General features: G+C 37.8%; 1 protein-coding gene across 3 annotated transcripts in view; it reads right to left on the bottom strand.

Annotated features, from left to right (window-relative positions):
* TTC23 (tetratricopeptide repeat domain 23) overlaps positions 1-14716 on the bottom strand; it is a 97103-nt gene that overhangs the window by 47865 nt on the left and 34522 nt on the right. For all 3 annotated transcript variants that reach the window (XM_041751695.1, XM_041751694.1, XM_041751696.1), the window contains exon 6: positions 1684-1861. In XM_041751695.1, coding sequence (XP_041607629.1) covers positions 1684-1861 — 178 coding nt within the window. The remainder of the gene's footprint in view (positions 1-1683; positions 1862-14716) is intronic.

The raw sequence follows: 14716 nt of genomic DNA, 5'->3' as shown, positions 1-14716 counted from the left end.
TACAAATAGATGACTTCCTGACCTATTTTCTGAGCTCCAGTCCTGATTATCTAACTGACTTAGCTGTCATTTTCATCTGTACGGGCATCTCAAGCTTGCCATTGAAACCTGAGCTTACCATCTCTCCATCACCTATCACACCTGCTCCCCAACCCCTACTGTACCTGGCACAAACATCCACACAGTTGTTTAGACCAGAAACCCAGGAGTCATCATTGATTCTTCCCCATACCTTCTTTCACCACATACAATCTATCTCTATACCTCATTAATTCTGCCTCATATATCTTCGTCAAACCAATCTGCTTCTCTTCATCCTTGCTATCATCATCCTGTCCAAGTCACCATCATCTTCAGCTTTCCTATTTGGACAGTCTCGTAACCAACCAGAATAATCTTTCTAAAAACTACTGGGTTTGAATCTGGGCTATGCCATTTATTGGCACTGATAGTACTCCTGGGAGTATCACTCAACCTTTCTAATTCTTGACTTCCTTATCTATAAATTGGAAATAAGAATATGTCACAGGGAGATAGTAATTAAAAGAAATAATCCAGATAGCAAGACAGAAAAGGACATTTTAGTAAACTATAGATGGGCATACAAATGGTTGGACAAATTTAAAAAGAAAGAGTAATGCAGAACTTGCCATCACATGTCATTGCATCTCACTTGAAATAACAAGAATGAGTTCAGTCTATATTTTACAACTTTAACAGGGAAAAATTCTGACAAAAACAATTAAAAATGTTCTCTTTGTAGATGATGCAATACAGAAACACTGAACTCACTCTGATGGTTAATTTTATGCGTCAACTTGGCGAGGCCATGGTGCCCAGTTTTGCAGTCAAACACTAGTTTAGATGTTGCTGTGAATATATTTTGTAGATGTGATTAACATTTACAGTCAGAGTTGGAGGTAAAGGAGATTGCTCTCAGTGACGAGGTGGGCCTTATTCAATCAGTTGAAAGCCTGAAGAGCAAAAAGCTGAGGTTTCTTGGAGAAGAAGGAATTCTGTCTCAAGACTATAACAGAAATCCTGAGTTTTCAGCTGGCCTGCCTACCTTATGGATTTCAGGCTTGTGCACCCCCACAATTGTGTCAGCCAATTCCCTAAAATCAATTTCTCCTCTCTCTGTATATATCCTATTGGTTCTGTTTCTCTGGAGAACCCTGATTGACACACTCACAGAAGAATCCTAAGATAAAGTAGATTAGCAGCTAATAAATGACAACTCTAAGTGGTTTCAGGTAAGGATTTTAGAGTCTAGTAGAAAAGAACTAATCAGTTTGATAGCATAAGATCTAAACAGATAAACATGAAAAGATAAAGAACTTTAGAAAATAAGACTTGAATTATGCCCCTAATATGAGAAAAGCCTTCAGGGAGTCTCGGCCTATTTGAAGACGATGAACCTGGTAACAAAGGACCACTATCCTGATCCCATACTCATCTACCCAGTCATCTATATGAAGACTTTGTTGAACATTTACTCCAGGCCAGTGTTCTTATCCAGAGCAAATAACAAAACCAGGCATTCTCAGAGGTGCTATTCCACTTGTGTCTATAAAAAGCACTGGGGAAAAAAAAAAAAAAAGGAAAAAAAAAGAGAAAGAAAAAAAAAAAAAAAAGCACTGGGAAAGGACGAAGAGCTTTGGTGGCCAGTATATTGTAGCTTACCTGTAGAAAATGGTTGATGGATGCATCGTAAAATCCCAGGGATTGCTCTACACCTGCTAATTCCCTCAATATTGATACACACTCAAGACTTTTTTCACCTCTACTGATCTCAATATATTCTAAGGCCTCTTGGTAGTGAGGCAAAGCTTCTTTTGACTTCTTCTGACTTTGATACATCCTGAAAAAAATCAAAGAGATTATTTTTACAATAATTAAATAGAAAATATGTAGGTGAGAAAAATAGGTAGTGGTTAGGATTTGGCTCTCTGATCCCTGTTGTCCAGGTTCACTGCCTAGCCAGCTAAGTTTTTGTTCTCTCCGAAGAGGCAGCAGGGCATGGTGGTAAAGAGGACGGACTTTAGAAGTTTTAAATCCTGCCTCCACTATCTATCAGATGTGTGAACTTCCAGTTGCTTAACAGCTTTCTCATCTCTAAATTAAGAATCACAACAGTGCCTACCTATTGAGTTATAATGAAGATTAAATTAGTTAATACTCATCAAGACACCTGGAACCATCTCCAACCCATAGTAAGTACTACATTGCTGTTGGTTTAAAAAACACAAAATAACTTACCGAACAATAATAGCAACCATAAAAAATGCCAAGATGCTGATAACTAACATGTTGAGAAATTATAGAAATTTCCCAGCATTGGTGAGGGTAAAAGCATTCTCATTAACTGTTAGAAAGAATATAATTTGAGCATAAACTTTTCTATATCAAAATTATACATACATAAGTACACATATGTTTCTGCTAATGGCAATTTTAGTAGTCTATTTTTTTTTTTATTTATTTATGATAGTCACAGAGAGAGAGAGAGAGGCAGAGACACAGGCGGAGGGAGAAGCAGGCTCCATGCACCGGGAGCCTGACGTGGGATTCGATCCCGGGTCTCCAGGATTGCGCCCTGGGCCAAAGGCAGGCGCCAAACCGCTGCGCCACCCAGGGATCCCCTTAGTAGTCTATTTTAAAGAGATTCTCTGGCAGAACAAGAAGATATGTATAAGAATGTTTACCTAAGCACTCTTTGTAATAGTGGAAAAGTATAAAGCATTTAAAATACACAAATAGGAGATCATCCAAGCAGATTACATCTATACTGTAGAATGCCACATAGCCATTAAAGTTAATGTTGATCCAAACTTACCAATAAAGGTGTATAAAAGGCAGAACACAAAAATGCTTTGTATATCTCATGCAGGTGAGAACAATCTATCTAATCTATATGTACACACATGCATAAAAGCTATCTAAATGGACCGTAAAATGTTAGCAAGTTATCTCTAAGAAGTTGGTTGTGATTTTACTTTTCTTATTTATGCTTTCCAAATTTCCCATCTTTTCTTCTATGAAATTATATTACTTCGACATCAGAAAAATGTTAATTTAAAAATTATAGGTAAAGGTTCTTGTAGCTTTTTGGGATAAAACATAAAAGAATACATATTCCTATATTTTGTTCAGCAAACCTAATAGCAGACATTTAAGAACAATCTTCTCTAAAATATTAAGAAATAGAAACTTTTTCTTGCATGAAAAAATTTCATATGTAAAATTCATCATGAAAGGTATGAACCCTTTCTATGTTACCCTTTGCCCTAGAATCTTTATTACAGAAAGATCTTACAATTCTCAACCACCTATGGGTAAACACAGACATAATGTGAGAAAGTGACTAAGAAAACACACACACAAAAATAAGTCTTGTTTTCAACTCAGTCATTGGAAATTTGTCACAACTATTTTTGTTCTTTAATAAATTTAAAAGGAATTGATTGAAAGAAGTAAAGATTCTGTAGATTTGTGGTTCAGATAGCCATTGTAAAATAAAATCCTGACTGGATGGCTTATAAATGAGGATACGTTCTATAATTGGAAAGAAGTTTAAAACATGCGAAGAGGTCAGGGGTATGTTCCTAGACCAAATAGGATCCAGATTGTAGCTTGCAGTGACTCTTAATCTTAGAAAGGAAGAGACAAATAGGTGACTGAGTAATACAGGACTTGCCTTCTGACTCTTATTGAGCTTTGGATATAGTGAGTAATAATTAGCTTTGTAAGTATCATATTTTGTTTTTGAAGAGAAAACCCATTAGCATCTTTGGTGATAGAAAGAGGCTTTGAAACATATGGCTGATAACAAATCACTCAGCCAAAAAATTAGATTCCTGGTCGACAAATGTTTCAGAATAATTGAAGACAGGAGTCAGCAAACTATGGCCTATGCACCAAATCTGCTATTTTTGTAAATAAAGTTTTATTGGCACACAGCCACACCCACTTGTTTACACTTTGTCTATGGCTGCTTTTGCACTAGAATGGCAGAGGTGAGTAGCTGCAACAAACACCTACAAAGTCTGGGCCTTTACAGAATAAGTTTGCCAACCTCTGTTCTAGAATCTATAGAAAGCTACACACTTTCAAAATGACTTCAGATATTTTTCTATCTAATTTAGCCTAGAAAACTCCAACAATGGCACAAATATTTGAGCAAAGGGAAAAAATCATCTTCTTCCTTTCTCATGTTCATAAATAATGAAGCATGTGCCAAGGAAATAATAGGTCTTTTGTTTGCAAGGCTGCTGTAAAAATCATAGAAGGGTAATAAAGCAAATACAAATGCCAAGATGACTTCATTTGAGCAACAACTTTTTTTTTAAGTTTTTATTTATTTATTCATGAGAGACACAGAGGGAGGCAGAGACATAGGCAGAGGGAGAAGCAGGGTCCCTGTGGGGAGCCCAATGCAGGACTTGATTCCAGGACCCCAAGATCATGTCCTGAGCCAAAGGCAGATGCTTAACCACTGAGCCACCCAGGCATCCCATGAGCAACAGCTTTTAAAGACAGCAATACTCAAAGCTTAGTAATCAAGCTTATAAATGCAAAAAAAAGTAAACAATAACAAGGCACAAGTTAATTCATATAACAACAATTGTTCCTTTCCTGAGATAGAGCATGAAAGAAAAGTATTTGAGAGTCTGTAAGAGGATAACTTGCAGCCATTTACCTACTTTCTTAGGCAAAAGTAAAGCATATCACTCCAGAAAGTCATCCTTCAGATACCTGACCCTTGGAGACAAATTTATAAAAAACAAAACAAAACACAGGATGAAAGGCAGGACCATCAGTTATAAGTACTACAGCAGGAGCATAAAACCTAAACTTGTAGGGGTTTTTTTGTTTGTTTGTTTTTGTTTTGTTTTTAAGAGAGAGAGAGACCTTGCAAGCAGTAGAGAGGGAGAGCGAGAATTCTAGTAGGTTCCACGCCCAGTGCGGAGCCTGAAGTCAGGCTCTATCTCATGACCCTGAGATCATGACCTAAGCCGACATCAGAGTTGGATGCTCAACTGACTGAGCCACTCAGGCACCCCCTATACTGTAGTTTGAGCATCCTTGTGGACAAGGCCACAGAGCCTTGTGCAAGGACAAAATGTCTCTGAATCCTGGCTTCCTCATCTCAACACTGGTATCCAATAGGGTTGTTGTGAGAATCAAGGAAAATGTCTGAAATGCTTTGCAAACTGAGGCAAGTCATACAGATTGGTATGTCATACAGATTGGCCTATACATCATCATACCTTTTACCCTTCTCAACCACTAGTCTATATGGAACTGAGCACTACAGTCTTGGGTTGTTCTTCTGTTGAAATGAGCTCTACCATGGTCTCACACTCACCCACTAAGATTTTGTAAAGTCCAAATAATAAGCATAATCAGTCAAACTCATGTGCCAGTGAGGCAGGCATTTTCTTATCCAGCTGAGCTTTTAAAAGATTTGAGAATAATTTATTATAAAATACATATTCCTCATCAAAAGAAAAGATACAGAAATATATGTATATAATATATATTTTCAACATGCAAAGCTGAGTGTTGTACAACTTGATATATATACTTCCAGATGATTTTTTATGAATATTTTTTAAAAGGATCAAAACATTTTTGAGCCTGCTACTTTCACTTAATCATATATTAAAATGTCGCAATAAATGCTGTAACATCACTTTAAGTGGTTGAGTGGTGTCATATCAGATTTAATTGGACACCCATCTTCAAAAATAGTATTATTTAGGAAGTTTAAAAAATGGTTTGTGGAAAATTTTTACCAATCATATTTCTGAGGAGGGACTTGCATCCAGAATATATAAATAACTCCTGCAACAAAATAAAAAAACAACCCAATTTAAAGATGAGCAAAGTTTCTAAATAGCCATTTCTCCAAAGATATACAAATGATCAATAAGCATGTAAGGAGACATTCATTATCATTAATCATCAAGGAGATGCATATCAAAACTACAATGAGATGCCACTTCACACCCAGTAGGACAGTGGCTATAATAATGACAAAGCGGGCAGCCGGGTGGCTCAGCGGTTTAGCGGTTTAGCGTCTGCCTTCAGCGTAGGGCGTGATCCAGGAGACCCAGATGGAGTCCCACGTCGGGCTCTCTGCATGGAGCCTACTTCTCCCTCTGCCTGTGTCTCTGCCTCTCTCTCTCTATGTCTCTCATGAATAAATAAATAAAATCTTAAAAAAATAATAATAATGACAAAGAAAGATAGTAACAAGTGTTGACAAGGATGTGGAAAAAATTGCAACCCTTATGTACTGCTAGAGGGAATATAAAATGGTATAGCTACTTTGGAAAATAGTGGCAGTTCCTCAAAAGTTTGTTTGTTTGTTTGTTTATTCTCAAAAGTTTAAACATAGAATTACAGTATGACCCAGCAATTCAACTCCTACATAAATGCCCAAAAGAAATGAAGACATATATCCACATAAAAACTTGTACACAATGTTAGTAACAGCACTACTCATAAGACTCAAAAAGCACAAACAACCTAACGTCCCCTAAGGAATATCCATTCTGAGCAATGAGTAAATAAAATATGGTATATCCATGAAGTGAAATATTACTCAAGCATCAAAAAGAAGTACTGATAAACCTTAAAGTATGGATGAACTTTGAAAAAAGTATGAAAAAAAGACCAGTCACATACAACCTAACCTAACCTTATGCCTAAAGGAACTAGAAAAAGAACAACAAACAAAACTAAAAACCAGCAGAAGGAAGGAAATAATAAAGATTAGAGCAGAAATTAATGATATAGAAATTTTAAAAAATAACAGAACAGATCAATGAAACTAGGAACTGTTTCTTTGAAAAAAATCAATAAAATTGATAAACTTCTAGCCAGACTTATCAAGAAAAAAAGAGAAAGGACTCAAATAAATAAAATTACAATTGTGAGAGAATAAATACAAATAATTACAAGAGAATATTATGAAAAACTATATGCCAACAAGTTGGACAACCTAGAAGAAATGGATAAGTTCCTAGAAACACATAAATTACTAAAACTGAAACAGAAAGAAATAGAAAATTTGAACAGACCAATAACCAGCAAAGAAACTGAATCAGTAATCAAAAAACTCCCAATAAACAAAAGTCCAGGACCAGATGGCTTCACAGGTGAATTCTACCATATATTTAAAGAAAAGTTAATACCTATCCTTCTCAAACTATTCCAAAAAAATAGGGACGTCTGGGTGGCTCAGTGATTGAGTGTCTGCCTTTGGCTCAGGACATGATCCTGGGGTGTTGGGATCAAGTCCCATATCAGGCTCCCCACAAGGAGCCTGCTTCTCCCTCTGCCTATGTCTCTGCCTCTCTCTGTGTGTCTCTCATGGATAAATGAATAAAATCTTTATAAAAACGATTCCAAAGAATAGAAAAGGAGGGAAAACTTCCAAATTCATTTTACAAGGCCAGCATTACCCTGATATCAAAATCAAAGACGCCACTATAAAAGAGAACTATAGGCCAATATCCCTGATGAACATAGATGCAAAAATCCTCAACAAAACACTAGAAAACCAAATCCAACAATATGTTAAAAAGTCATTCACCACAATTAAGTAGGATTTATTCCTGGGCTGCAAGAGTGATTCAATATTTGCATATCAATCAATACGATACATCACATCAATAAGAATGGATAAGAACCAGATGATAATTTCAATGGATTCAGAAAAAAACATTTGACAAAGTACAACATCCACTCATGATAAAAATAATCAACAAAGCAGATTTAGAGGGAACAGAGCTCAATACAATAAAGGCCATATATGAAAAACCCAGTTAGGATCATCATTAATGGAAAAAAACTGAGAGCTTTTTTTCCCCAAGGTCAGGAAACAGACAAGGATGTCCACTCTCACCACTTTTATTTAACACAGCACTGGAAGTTCTAGCCGCAGTAGACAACAAAAAGAAACAAAAGGTATCCAAATCAGTAGGGAAGGAGTAAAACTTGCACTATTTGCAGATGACATGATAACATTATATAGAAAACCCAAAGACTACATCAAAAAACTGCTAGAACTGACAAATTCAGTAAAGTCGCAGGATACAAAATCAATGTACAGAAATGTGTTGCATTTCTATACACCAATAATGAAGCAGCAGAAATAGAAATTAACAGTCCCATTCACAACTGCACCAAAAATAATAAATACCAAGAGATAAACCCAACCAAAGAAATGAAAGACTTATACTTGAAAACTATAGAATACTGATGAAAGGAACTGAAGACAACACAAAGAAATGGAAAGACATTCCATGCTCATGGATTGGAAGAACAATATTGTTAATATGTTTATAATTCCCAGAGCAATCTACACATTTAAAGCAGTCCCTATCAAAATGCCACTGAACAAGAGCAATCCTAAAATTTGTATAAAACCACAAAAGACCCCAAATAGCCAAAGCCTTCTTGAAAATGAAAAGCAAAGCTGGAGGCATCACAATTCCAGACTTAAAGTTATATTATAAAGCTGTAGTAATCCGGATCCCTGAGTGACGCAGCGGTTTGGCGCCTGCCTTTGGCCCAGGGCATGATCCTGGAGATCCGGGATCGAATCCCAAGGGGCTCCCGGTGCATGGAGCCTGCTTCTCCCTCTGCCTATGTCTCTGCCTCTCTCTCTCCTCTCTGTGTGTGTGTGACTATCATAAATAAATAAAAATTTTAAAAAAAGGTTTAAATCCTTTATAAAAAAAAAAAGCTGTAGTAATCAAAACAGTGTGGTACTGGCACAGAAATAGACACTGGATCAATGGAACAGGATAGAAAACCCAGAAATAAACCCACAGCTATATGGTCAATTAATCTTTTCAAAGCAGGAAAGAATATCCAATGGAAAAAAGACAGTCTTTTTAACAAATAGTGTTGGGAAAACGAGACAGCAACATGCAAAAGAACGAAACTGGGGCACCTTCATGGCTCAGTCAGTTCAGTGTCTGACTCTTGGTTTTGGCTCAGGTCATGATATTAGCATTGTGGGATCAAGCTCCAAGTTGGGCTCCATATTTATTACAGAGTCTGCTTAAGACTCTCCTCCTTCTTCTACCCATCCCCCTGCTTGCATGCTCTCTCTCTCTCTCTCAATAAAATAAATAAATCTTTAAAAAAAGAGAGAGAATGAAACTGGACCACTCTCTTACACCTTACACCATACACAAAAACAAATTCAAAACAGATTAAAGATCTAAATGTGAAACCTGAAACCAAAAAAATCCTAAAAGAAAACACAGGCTGTAACTTCTTTGACATTGGCCAAAGCAACTTCTTTCCAGATATGGCTCCTGAAGAAAGGGAAACAATAGCAAAAATAAACTATTGGGACTGCATCAAAATAAAAACTTCTGGATAGTGATCAAAACAGTCAACAAAACTGAAAGGCAACCTAGGGAATGGGAGAAAATATTTGCAAATGACATATCCAATAAAGGGTTAGTAGCCAAAATATATAAAGAACTTTATAAGATGCAACAGTCAAAAAATGAATAAGCCAATTACATGAACAAACATTTCTCCAAAGACATATGAATGGCCAACAGACACATAAAAAGATGTTCACCATCATTAATCAACAGGGAAATACAAATCAAAACCACAATGAGATACCACCTCACACTTGTCAAAATGGCTAAAATCAACAACACAAGAAACAAGAGTTGGTGAGGATGTGGGAAAAAAGGAACACTCGTGGAAATGCAAACTGGTATAACCACTGTAGAAAATGTGATGGAGTTTCTTCAAAAAGTTAAAAATAAAATTACCCTACCATCGAGCAATCCCACTACTGGGTATTAACCCAAAGAATACAAATACACCAATTCAAAGGGATACATGCACCCCTATGTTTATAGTAGCATTAATTACAATAGACAAATTATGGAAGCAGCCCAAATGTCCACTAATTGATAAATGTGGTATATTTATACAGTAGAATATTATTCAGCCATAAAAAAGAATGAAATCTTGCTATTTGCAGTGACATGGATAGAACTAGAGAGCATAATGAAAATGCTAAGCAAAATCAGTGAGTTGGAGAAAGACAAATATCATATGATTTCACTCATATATGGAATTTAAGAAACAAAACAAATGAACAAAGGGAAAAAAAGAGAGAGACAAATCAAGAAATAGACTCTTGAGGTGCTGGTTGCTCAGTGGGTAGAGCATGCAACTCTCAATCTCAAGATTCTAAGTTTAAGTCCAATGGTGGATGTAGAGATTACTTAAAAAAATTTTTTTAAAGATTTTATTTATTTATTCATGAGAGACACAGAGAGAGAGAGAGAGGCAGAGACACAGGCAGAGGGAGAAGCAGGATCCCTGTAGGGAGCCCGACGTGGCACTTGATCCTGGGTCCCCAGGATCATATCCTGGACTGAAGATGGCGCTAAACCTCTGAGCCACCCAGGCTGCCCTACTTAAAATTTAAAAAAACATTTTTTTAATTTAAAAAAAAAAAAAAGGACTCTTAACAAACTGATAGTTGCCATGGGGGAGTTGCGTGGGGGACGGGTAAAGTAGGTGATGGGGATTAAAGAGTGCACTTGCGATGAGCACCAGGTGTATATGGAAGTGCTGAATCACTATATTGTACATCTAAAACTAATAAAACACTGTTAAAAAAAGAAAAAGAAAAAAAAAGGCCAAGTCACAAAAGGCCATACATTGTATGATTCCATGTATAGGAAATGTCCCAAATACACAAATCCAAAGAGACAGTGGATTAGTAGTTATCAGGGGCTAGGAGAAGATGGTAATAGAGACTGTTAATGGGATAAAAAAGTCAAAATGATTTCGACAAGACTTGCATAACTCTTGTTAATATAGTGAAAAGCATTGAATATATTTCAATAAATCTGTCCCTTAAAAAAGCTTGTGAATGGGCAGCCTGGGTGGCTCAGCGGTTTAAGTGCCTGCCTTCGGCCCAGGGTTTGGTCCTGGAGTCCCCGGATCGAGTCCCACATTGGGCTCCCCGCATGGAGCCTGCTTCTCCCTCTGCCTGTGTCTCTGCCTCTCTCTATCATGAATAAATAAATAAAATCTTAAAAAAATAAAAAAGCTTGTGAACATTTGGAAGCAAAGCTAAATATAGATGAGATTTAGTGGTACCCATAGAGCTAGTATTTTTTTTGTTGAAAAAATAATTGTAATAACGTTAAGCAAAAATAAAAATATTTTTCTCTTCATGTCATCCTTGAACCAGTCATATCTAACCAGCACAAAGCAGGTCAGAAAAAGGTGTGTGTGCTTTGGCTTTAAATTGGTCCTGCATGATTAGGCAATCCTACTCATCTGTTTTAGGGTGGAGGATTAGGAGAGCAGAGAATGCTGTGGGTCCCACTACACCTGACACTCAGCAATGGGCATTCCCCAAGGAGGCCATAAATTGGACATTGAGCTACTGGCCTCACTCTAATCTTTCGGGGCTATAAGCATGTTTCCTGATGAGCTCCGAAGCCTGGGTGTCCTGGGGGAATGCCTAGGTCTATGAAAAGTATAATCCTAATGAGAAAGCAGGAAATTCATGGAGAAAAGAGCCATAGAAAACTATTCTTAATGTTGTATTCTGGTAAATCAATTACTCTGTGAGTTTAAATATGTTAATATATTTCCTATTATGACCTCTGCAAAATGGAAGAATCCAGACATTGGTGACAAATCCGGAATCTTTTTCCTTTGGCTGATTGTTTCAAGCCAATAAATTGTGGTTAAGGAAATTAGCTTGAGTGCCGGTGAGTTATAGAAGAAAGGTAAGTTCCATATAGCCCCTAAAGTTATCCAGATGAGCAGAATTCAGTGTGTCAAAGATGGGCTAGAATAGAAAGTCCAATCCCCAGCCACGCTGAGTGCTGCCCACTAGGCCATCTGGGGCATGGTTTGGGAGTCCTGGTCTAGCACAAAAGAGCTCAAGCTCCTGCCTCCAGGGCCTGGCTTTGCACCCACAGACTCCTGCTCCTAGGTTCTGATGGACATCTGCCCAAGGGGGCAAATGGGTATTTCATTCCAGTCCACATTCTGCTTAGTGAGCTGGTGCTTAGACACAAAGCTAGGTTTGCCTGGAAGACATGGCATCTTTCCCAATTCTCACAAAGGCTCTATCCACTTATCTAACCACATACAAAGGTAGCACAGAGATGACAGTGGCTCTGCTGGGACCCGAGTTTCCTTGGACTTAATGAATTCAGATGACTCTTGAGTGTCACCTAAATCTTCCCATCTGGCGCCAGCCTCCTGTCAGCACCACCTTTGTGTCATGTGGATCTTTCCTCTGGGTGTTTGCTAAGCCTTCTAGCTGGGACGTTCCTTCTTCCATCTCTGCCTGGCAAACTTCCATTCATCATTCTAATTACTATTCGTCTTTTAGTTTTAGCCTAGCAGTTTCCTCCTTTAGGAAGGCTTCCCTTACAAGGGCCAGGACTAGGGTGGGACCAGAAAGACACCTAGGACACACCATTTAATAAGGTGGTACACTCGCAGGGGCAGGCAAGTGCAGGGTGGGCACCTGAATGTGACTGCATCCTTAAATGGTGGCTTGGGTATTAGGCTTTCTCATCTTAACCCCTGCTCTTTCCCCCGACATCCCAGGCTAGGTTGGGTGCCTCTGTGAATACCTACTGCTCTCTCCTTGAGCTGTGAACCTTCCCTGCTCAGGAAACACCCTCCATGCTATATAACTGCCTGGTAACTCGGTGCCAATCCCTTGAGTGCTGGGCTCTATGAAGGCAGGGTCCAAGGCTACCTCACTGGTCTTGGCATCCCAACACCTTGCAGCATCTGACACAAAGTGGGTGTCAGCTGTCTGATGGAAGGAGGGAGGAGAAGCTGAAGAGGGAGGGAGGAGGAAACAACCTACAAACACAAATCCATTAGCTTAGAGACTCTGAGGCAACATAGTTCATACCTAAATTTTCATAGATTCCAGGATAAGGTTTAGGACAATCATCTTCAAAAGAAAAGCACATGTTTTCACATTGATTTGGTAGCAAGAATATTGTAGACTACTGATCTAATGAAAGCTTGGGGAAGTTGTTGACATTTTATAAAAGGTGGAATAAAAGAAACCATGTAGGAACCTACTACGGTTTGAATTGTGTCCTCCTATCCAAATTCTTAGGTTCAAATCCTCACCTCCAGCACTTGAGAATGTGCCTTTATTTGGGAATAAGGTTGTTGTAGATGTTAGTTAAGAATATATCATATTAGAGTGGGGGGGATCCCTAATCTAATATGACTGGTGTCCTTACAAAAGAAGGCATTTGGAAACAAAGATACATACAGGGAGAAGGCCATGTGAAGATGAAGGCAAGATTGAGGTATTGCATCTATAAGCCAATGGACATCAAAGGTTACTAGGAACCCACCATAAGCTGGGAAAGAGGCCTGGAACAGATCCACCCTCACAGTCACTAGAAGGAACCAATCCTGTCAACACTTATCTATGACTTCCAGCCTCCAGCACTATGAGAGAACTTTCTGTTGTTCAAGTCACCTAATTGGTGGTACTTTGTTATGGAAGACCTTGCAAACTAATATGGAACCCCTGCTTGCCAATTCCAGGGCCAGAAATATCTCTTCCTTCAGCCTCCTAATAGAAGAACACTACTTAGACATGTGAGCACCATTTTTTTTTCTAATCACACTGTATTCAAGTCCCACTTTCTATTATCTCCCTGCCTGTAAATTTAATTTGAATATCTGCTGAGGAGACCCAGAAGCAGGCAAATTCAACAGGAACAAACACGTGACTTTCACTGACTACAGTTTTGCCTCTGATATAAGAATATCCAAATGAAAGCACACACACATCACGAATCACATGACATCCAGCCAGCTGAACTTGGCAGGGTGCTAACCCTGAGGGGATGTGATCACACAAGAGGCTTCCATACTTGAAAGTGACCTGTTGCCATTTCTGAACACTCTAAACTTAAAAGATTTTCTCAGCCTATTATTTGCTTCAAGTTTCTAACTACTGAATTCTTCAGACCCTGAGTACTTCTTTCTCTTATAGCTAAAACAACTTAGCTCCTCACTTAGGTCATCCACAGAGGGTAAAAAATTAGATCACTCACACTATTTACATGAAAGTTCTAAGTGGATTAGAGAGGCCTAAATTTAAAAAGCAAAACTTGGATATGTTTGAGAGAAAAATATAAGAAAAAGTAATTCCATGACTTTGGGTAGAGAAGGATTTTTTTAAACAAGATACAAAAAAATATAAATCAGCATAGAAAAGATGGGTAAATGCAGTCACCTTAAAAATAAAAACTCCTATTCATAAAAAAATCCACAAAAAGAAAGTGAAAAGCCCAAACTACACCCTGGGAGTACATACAATATATGGAAGCAGCAAATAACTTGTCAAAAATATGAAAAATGTCTACAAATTACTAAGAAAAAATATAAATAGTCCAACTAAAAAATAAGTAAAAGATACAAATAAATAACAACAGGAATTCCAAATGTCCATCAAACATATGAAAAGATGATCAACCTCGCTATTAGGGAAATGCAGTTAAAGGAATCATATGATTGGCACAGATAAGAAATGTGACAGTATCGAGTGTTGGTAAAGTACAGAGTAAGGGGAATTTCCATATCCTACTGGCAAGAGTATAAATTGGTGTTTGGTAAACTTGGTCAAGTTGAGAATGCGGGTATT

Source organism: Vulpes lagopus, chromosome 4 (assembly GCF_018345385.1).
Source record: "Vulpes lagopus strain Blue_001 chromosome 4, ASM1834538v1, whole genome shotgun sequence".
Taxonomy (NCBI): Eukaryota; Metazoa; Chordata; class Mammalia; order Carnivora; family Canidae; genus Vulpes; species Vulpes lagopus.
This window is presented reverse-complemented; position numbering and strand designations above follow the sequence as displayed.